General features: G+C 39.3%; 2 protein-coding genes across 2 annotated transcripts; one reads left to right on the top strand and one right to left on the bottom strand.

The window, feature by feature from the left end:
• The first annotated feature begins 3988 nt into the window (after positions 1-3988).
• On the top strand, positions 3989-5975 carry LOC138040190 (uncharacterized). Its single transcript, XM_068885962.1, has 2 exons — positions 3989-4108; positions 5163-5975. The coding sequence occupies exons 1-2, from the start codon at positions 3989-3991 to the stop codon at positions 5973-5975; spliced, it is 933 nt and encodes a 310-aa protein (XP_068742063.1).
• A 230-nt stretch (positions 5976-6205) lies between these two features.
• Positions 6206-7318, bottom strand: LOC138040189 (uncharacterized). Its single transcript, XM_068885961.1, has one exon. The coding sequence runs from the start codon at positions 7316-7318 to the stop codon at positions 6206-6208; it is 1113 nt and encodes a 370-aa protein (XP_068742062.1).
• Between the last annotated feature and the right edge of the window lie 449 nt (positions 7319-7767).

Below are 7767 nucleotides of genomic sequence, written 5' to 3'. Positions count from 1 at the left end.
CAGAATTTGCCACGGTGCCACGCCCGTGTAGCAACTCTGGGACACACACTTTGGCCTACAGTGCTACTAAACTGTCTAATGACCTCACTTCCAACTTAAAAGAGTTTTCTATTTCTTCTTCTCCACTGATATTTAAATTTCTTCCCCACTCCCTTAAGTCCAAATTACGAAGTCTCTTTCTCTCACGCCTATCCTCGGCCGAGCCCTTGGAGGATCTACTGTGCTCGACTTGCCGCTATTCTATTCATTGTTCTACCACAACCACTCTTACGTCTATTAATTCATATTTACATATATATGTATACATGTTCATTTATAGTACATATTTTTCTCCCTTTCCTGGATTTATATATTATTCATTACGTGTTTATCAATAGATGTATATACAGCTTTGTTTTTCTAATCTTGTTTATCTTTTTTTTTTCTTTTTTTTTTTGAGGGCCGTAAGTTAGAAAACTGTAATAGGTTATTGCGCTTCCCTCTTTAAATAAAGTTATTGTAGTTATTGTTTTGTATTGTAGAATCACTGCTAGGGACAGATGATCAGTGATAGGGACAGACAATCAGTAATAAGGACAGATGATCAGTAATAGGGACAGAGAACCACTGCTAGGGACAGATGATCAGTGATAGGGAGAGACAATCAGTGATAGGGACAGATGATCAGTAATAGGGACAGAGAATGACTGCTAGGGACAGATGATCCGTGATAGGGACAAACAATCAGCAATTGGGATAGATGATTAGTAGTAGGGACAGATGATCAGTGACAAGGACAGGCAATCCCTGTTAATTTCAGATGATCAGCGAGAGGGACACACAATCACTGTTAACTTCAGATGATCAGCGATAGGGACAGACAATCACTGTTAGGGACAGAAGATCACCGTTAGGGACAGAAGATCACCGTTAGGGACTGTTGATTGGTGGTAGGAACTGACAATGAAGTATATACCGCTAAGAAGTAAGGACATTTCATGGGGTCATACATGAACTCCTAACCTTTGCTGTGATAGAGCTCTACTAGCTGCGGACGTACATGGTTCAGAGGAGTTTGACAAGTCTGGATGACTTTCAGATTACGAAATAGCACTTAACCCCAGTTGTGTAACACGGGTAATAATTGCAATGTTTATCACTAAAATTTACTTTCACACGATGCCTATATTCTAAATAATTGCGAACTTTTAGCCAACGACGTCTAGCACTTAACTTCACAGCCATGTGATAATGAATGCCACCATCCCTATGTTCTTCTTGGCTACACGCCCATTGCACCTCTTCGACATGACTACAAGTATCAGCGTTTGAAAAACTGTCCAAAACAATTCTTGAAAATTCTTCCTGTGTAAGAACACTGTGAAGATTGGCTTGACTATAAGTTATTAAATACACAAATCGTACTTGACAGGAATTCAGTGTTCCCAGTCCGACAGGCCTTTCCCCTAATCCACGCTGCAACCACCACAGTCTTCCGCCATAACATTAACTGCTCGCCTTCTTTATCTATATTCCGCTGGATATACAACTTGACTTTGAACCTTTTCAAACACACTTTACAGCTACCGATGTACTTTTTTAATAGGAGTTTTCCTTTCTCATAGACGCATCATCTCTCAAAATATCACTGACTAATGGTGACTTTATTTAATTACTTCTGCAACCACATTGATAACGACAGTAAAAACACACAAAATCCAGTATTTCACCAAAGAATTCTGTACATCTTTTAAGTTTCCTCCAAGACCATTCATACTATAACCCAAAGTGTATTTGGCGACAAGTATGTACCGTCTTAACATATCTTACAATCTTGCAACAATAATTTCACAATACACTTTCCACGGTTGTCACATCACATAGAAAATATGAAAACAAATACAAATACAGTCTTGGTCAAAAATGTTGTAACACTGACGGAAATTTTTCCCCTCCTCCCCTTTCAATGTTGATGTTTATGGGTTCCAGTGCTAGAACTAACCAGTAAACGCAACATTGAAGGGAGGGAGGAGAAGGGCTGCGTTATCAATAGCTTCGATGCGAGTTACGTGCTGTTCAAGAGAGGTTACAACAATTTATGGCCGAGGTTGTAGCTTCTGTGACAGATTGTTAGGAAACTTTGTCAGTTCAAGGTCAAAAAAGAGTTGTATTGATGTTCTATATTCCACTTTATATCTGAGAACGAGACCATTCAAACAATTGTTATAACTCAGTCCCAGGTTCGAGCTTATCAAATCTCTCTGAGTATTTTTTTAAGTCTTACCTGGCCAAAAAAACCTAAACTGTCCCAAACATTCCTTACAAGTACATTCGTTGCAGATAAATTTACTGAAATCGAATAAGAATTTATACAACACTGAGAGTTCAGCTAAAATGTCTCAGACGAAATAGACAGTGATGACAATTAAGAAAACTCGCCAATTCTGTCTACTGTAGGCTTGAATAGCGACGTGGTGCATGATTGTTAAATATGCCACAATCTCTGTTAACTTGGAATTGTAAAAGTTTTCAGGTCATCTTCGTTTTCTCAGCTTTTTACCAAATATGTGTGGCAGCAATGCATGCATTAAAGGGGCTAGGTCATGCTATTTTAGGTAATTTTGTTTAATTTTAAACGTCAAATTGGCAGAGCATGAGTCTTCCATTTGCAAAACCACGGCCACATAACAACTGAGAATGATCTTCCAGCTGTGTAAATGACATTTTGATATAGACTGATATACATTTGAAAAATGGTGGGCCGACGTTTTTCAAATTTATCCAAATTCAATCAATTTCAATCCTCTCCAGTTTTAACCATCCATGTCCCTTCTTGGCTTCCCTGTGTTTTGTTAGAGTTCTTCTTTAGTTTTGAACAGTTATGTTGATATTTTAGTTAATTCTATGACCACTCAATCCGTGTTGAAATTGCCCAAAATTGCGTGACCTAGCCCATTTAAGAAGAAAAACGTTACTTGAAAGACCTGAAAGCCAATGGTTGTAAGTGTTTTGTCTCTCGCTCTATTTCTCTAAGCTTTTCTCAGCTCGGCTTCTCTTGAGTCATTTTTCGCTTAAAGTTCTCAAATTTCGTGGCCTCTTCTCTTTATCCCGTTGCTCATCACTAAGCTTATGTTTAAATACAGTCTCTTTTCTCATGATATCTGGCTCCAAAGATGCTTCACTTGAATAACTGAGTAGCCACCAATGCTGTCCTGACCACAGCTATGTATGTCAATCTTATTTTGGATTAAAACCGGCGAAAACTGCAGGAAAAATAATTCCAAACCGTTTTCCACCTAAACAGGACAAGCATCGACTGTGAAGAGCCTTAGTTCACGAAGCATGGCGGTGTAGCTGCGTCATATGGGGCGCCAAATGTAAAAATATAATTTAAGTACTTTTCCCCTATATTTTGTGTTATTTATCAATTGTCCTGTAATTTATAAATGACATATTGAAGTACCTTGACTCATAATTTATAGGAAAAGGTTTTTTTATATATCACAAAGTGGAATTTAGATTTTGAAGACAGTGCTATATGTAGATCACAAAATGCGATTTATGTATTGCAGAGTGCAGGCGGTGTGCATCACAAATTTCAGCCAATCGGTAAGCTCTATTTGAACAATGGCCTTCGCGGTAAAGAACAGTGTGCTTCAGAGGGAAGACTTCTCAAGAAAAATTTATTTACTGCAACGTGTTGTGATTCTTGTGAAAATCGACAATCAGAAAATGAAAACAGATACGTATACGTCGTTTTGGCTGTTTTAAACTACTGCGTTCGACCTTCGTGTATGTTATACGATCTCTCAAAGTTGATGTAGTTGGATCGACTGACATGTTGTTATATTTCTAAATTTCACACATTTTTGTTCGCTCGGCGATCGTTATTCTGGTCACTTTGAGCTGTTTGATATGGATGAGAGAAGAAATCAACCCTTCACCTTTTAAATTTCTAGGGTCTACCCGGGTCTACCCTTAATAGTTTTGGCAACAGAAGCCGTCACAGATGAAGAGGTCGGCCAAACCAAGCGGGTCAACTCCCGGGAAACTTGTGGAGAAACTTAATAGATGTCCAGCAATTGATCCAAAATCACGGAAGTCCTTATTTAGTTTTAAACCCGAAAAGGTAAGGAACTAGGTTTTAAGTGATATTAGCGAACACATTGCAATTTCTTATTGTTCAATTGTTGACTTGGAAGGGAATTCAATGAAGGAAAACCTCTTAAGTTTTACAATGAATTTGAGTTATGATGATGATGATGATAATGATAAACTTTATTTCAGTGTCAGATCTTCTAGCTGCTGGCCATGTAAGCCCTACTAATAGGGGACACTAAATTAAAATACTATAAGCTCTAATTCATAAAAAAATATTTACAGCAAAAAATAATGATTTACAAAAACATACATGTACGTACTACAAAATATCTATAAAACGTATTAACATTATTTATTTATGCAATGATAAGCTTATTATTTTTACAAAGAAGTCAAAATTTTTCTTGCTAAATTTGTATCTGTTATTCCTTTGCTGCAGTCATACGATCAATAGGTGGGTTCATACTAGCGGACTAAGTATACCTTAAGTACACTTGAGCCCTACTTCAGATGTGAACGGCTTTAATTTCAGCTCAAGTAGCCTACTTTGTGGCCATGGTAATGCATTGCCTTCAAAGAAGCCGAAGTACACTCTCAAGTCTAGTTCAGACCATCCTTACGAGCTTACTTATCTACTATCAAAACACATTCCGGAAACGGACGTCAATCAAGCATGTTGTGCGGCGGGAAATTCAGAGCACACAAACACGCGAACACGCAAAATTTGCTTCTACTTCGACGAAAAACGACTGTCAATGAATCTGTATAGATCTTACCAGGGGATGGATGAGGACAACTTTTTAGGCAAAGACCTTATGTAAGTCTCCATGCTGTGTTTTTGTTTTGTTTTGTTTAAATGCTCTTCATGCCACAGTCACAACTAACATCCATGTGTCTTGTTCGACAGCAATACCTTAAACCAACGCTTTGCAAGAGTACCCTCTCCTCAGCAAGCGCAACCGATGTTTGGCAGACAATTCTGGCCATTTCCTTCGAGCAGTACTTCTTTTTATCGGCCGTCCGAAATGGGAAGGGCCCAGTTCGACGAATAGCAACAAATAAGTATTGATGATTACAATCAGCTCAGCAGCCCAAGCAACTCCAGTAACTCGTCCCGAACGATATCGCCGATCCCAGTGGTAGCAAGCACTTCATGTGCTCAAGCAGTGGAGGAAGGCGTCCAAGTTAAAACTAAGAAAGCGCGATCAAAGTCTGTGGACTGGATGGACGACGAGACCCATGATCTTCTAGAAGCGTGGGGTCCAAGATACAGCCAGCTCCGGAGTGCCTCTCAAAGAGAAAAGGTAAGCATATGGAACCAAATATATGCCTCTTATAAATCTGCCTATCCCCAAAGCCAGAGAACCCTTCAGCAAATAAAGAAACGGCAGCAGAACTTGGAGTATGAGTATAAGCTACTTAAACAAAAGTCACAGAAAACCGGGGAAGCAGGAATCAAGCAAATCAAAGATGGCTTTCCTTACTTCGACTATTTTGACGATGTAATGGGCCATCGGGACAGTGTTGATTCCAGTAAAATGGCAGTTGAGGGAAGCTCTATCTTCACTACGGAGAGCGAAGAGGCCGCATCAGAAAGTGGAAGTGTTTCGGCACCAACTGAAAGCGCACATCCTGACAAACGAAAAGTAGACAAGCCAGAAAATAGTGTCCGTAAGGGAAAACGGCGGCGACAAGATGAGCCCGGAACTAGTGGTCAGTCCTCTAATTTCCAAAGAGCTTTCATGGAAATGTGGGAGCGCAGCATGAACGAAGACAGGCAGAGATTTGAACGTTCCGCTGAAATATTTTGCGAGGCGCAGACCAAACAAATGGAGCAGACAAACGCCATACTTTCCGGATTTAAAGACATTTTTAAAGATTTGGCGTCTAAGTAGGTAGCATGATGGATTCATTCAGGATAATATGTTTTATTCATTGTTAATGTTTTACATACAGTCCAATCTCAGAGGAACTGATTCTTTTTATTTGACATAAATTACAAAGATAACAATCTAAATTTTGCAGAATTCATCAACCAGTTTTCCAATTAAAATTACAATTGAAACAAAACCTTTGTTTTATAGTTAACGTCTATTCGTACACAATTGTCCAGTTGCGACTTTCTTCACAGGTTTTCCCATACATAGTCTTTTAGGGTGTCTGGGATGCTGTTGCCAGTTTCCAAAGCATTTCTCCCTCCGTTTTCATCAGCAGGGTTATCGTCTGAGTCGCTCTCGTCTGCGTCGTATAGGTCACCCTTTTCAATGCAAATATTGTGCAGAACGCAAGCTGCAATTACAGTCTTTTTCAACGTTTTCGTTTTTTGTTCAATTTTCTTCAACATAATTCTCCAACATGATTTTAGCATGCCAAATGTTCTTTCCACTACGCATTGCAGTGCACTAAACTTTAAATTAAATTTCCTCTGCTCTGGAGTCAAACGGCCTCTATCTGCAAAGGGTTTGAGGAGCCAGTTCATGAGTGGATAGGCACTGTCTCCAGCTAGTAGAGGCCCGATTTCTGTTCCATTGATATTCCGTATTGGACCACTGAGAATTTGCTCATTTTGTGCTAAGTCATGTAAACCGCTTAGCCTAAGAACTCTAGCGTCGTGTATGCTGCCAGGATACCCAACAGTTGCATGAATGAACTTTAAATTTGCATCGACTATGCCCTGTAGATTGACACTGTAATGCTGCTTTCGATTAAAATAGTCTCCGTGATTCTCTGGTGGAGCATTTATCTCGTTGTGACATCCGATTATTTGTGGTATTCCATACAGTTCTTCAAATTCTTCTATTTTCTCTCGAATTTCCTGATTTGTTAAAGGAAATTTTATAAAGTGTTCTTTTAGCTCCAAAATTGCCTGTTCGAATTCACTACAAATGAATTTCGCCGTTGACTTTCCAAATCCAAACTGTAAACCGCAATTCCTATAGCTGTTGCCTGTTGCGAGCCGCCAGAGTGCCAGGCCAACTCTTTCCTCCACGCTGATCGGAATTCTAAATCTCGTGTGCTGTTTTTGTAACTTTACCCTAACAAGGTCACACAAGTATTCAAATGTTTCTCGGGTGACTCTGAAATGTTCCTTCCACATAAAATTAAGCCCTGGGCTTGCTATGAGGTATCGAAACCAGTTCTGTGGACAAGGCCAAACCCAAGCTCTTCGTCCCGTTTGAGCATTCATGACCTGATTGATTTGGGTCATCATGAGAAACATTCGTCTGTTTCTCCGCATAATCCTAAATTCTTCCTCTAAAGCATGAAGGTGATAAACATGGGAAAGCAAAGATCTTTCACATAGCAGTAAAATAATTGTGAGCCATAAAAGGCAAGCAATTCGAAGGTTTCTAGGTCGCATGATCAAGTGAAGAATTCCAATTCTCCGAAAAGCGTGATGAATACACATGGGAAATTTGCCGCGAAACTTGATTGACAACACGATTACCTTGAAAGCATACTTTGAACTCTAATATGAATGCTCATCACGGTAAGTAAACATGGACGATCTCAAGTATACTTGAGCTCGGGTATACTTAAGGTGTACTTACTCCGCTGGTATGAACCCACCTAATGACTTAAAATTGAATTGAGAGTTGTAAGATTTGACGCAATGTTTTAGTCAACACAGATCTCATTTAATAAAGATTTCTGAATTAAGACAGTTCAAGGTTTTGCACAAGAAAT

Source organism: Montipora capricornis, chromosome 3 (genome assembly GCF_036669925.1).
Source record: "Montipora capricornis isolate CH-2021 chromosome 3, ASM3666992v2, whole genome shotgun sequence".
Lineage (NCBI taxonomy): Eukaryota > Metazoa > Cnidaria > Anthozoa > Scleractinia > Acroporidae > Montipora > Montipora capricornis.
Note: the sequence above shows the minus strand (reverse complement) of the source record. Positions and strands in the feature narration are given on the sequence as shown.

Excerpts from the sequence above, each read along its gene's own strand:
- LOC138040189 (XM_068885961.1), bottom strand. The coding sequence starts at position 7,318 with ATGCGGAGAAACAGACGAATGTTTCTCATGATGACCCAAATCAATCAG.
- LOC138040190 (XM_068885962.1), top strand. The coding sequence starts at position 3,989 with ATGAAGAGGTCGGCCAAACCAAGCGGGTCAACTCCCGGGAAACTTGTG. Across the intron at positions 4,109-5,162 it reads TTAGTTTTAAACCCGAAAAG|CTCAGCAGCCCAAGCAACTC; the intron begins GTAAGGAACTAG and ends GATTACAATCAG.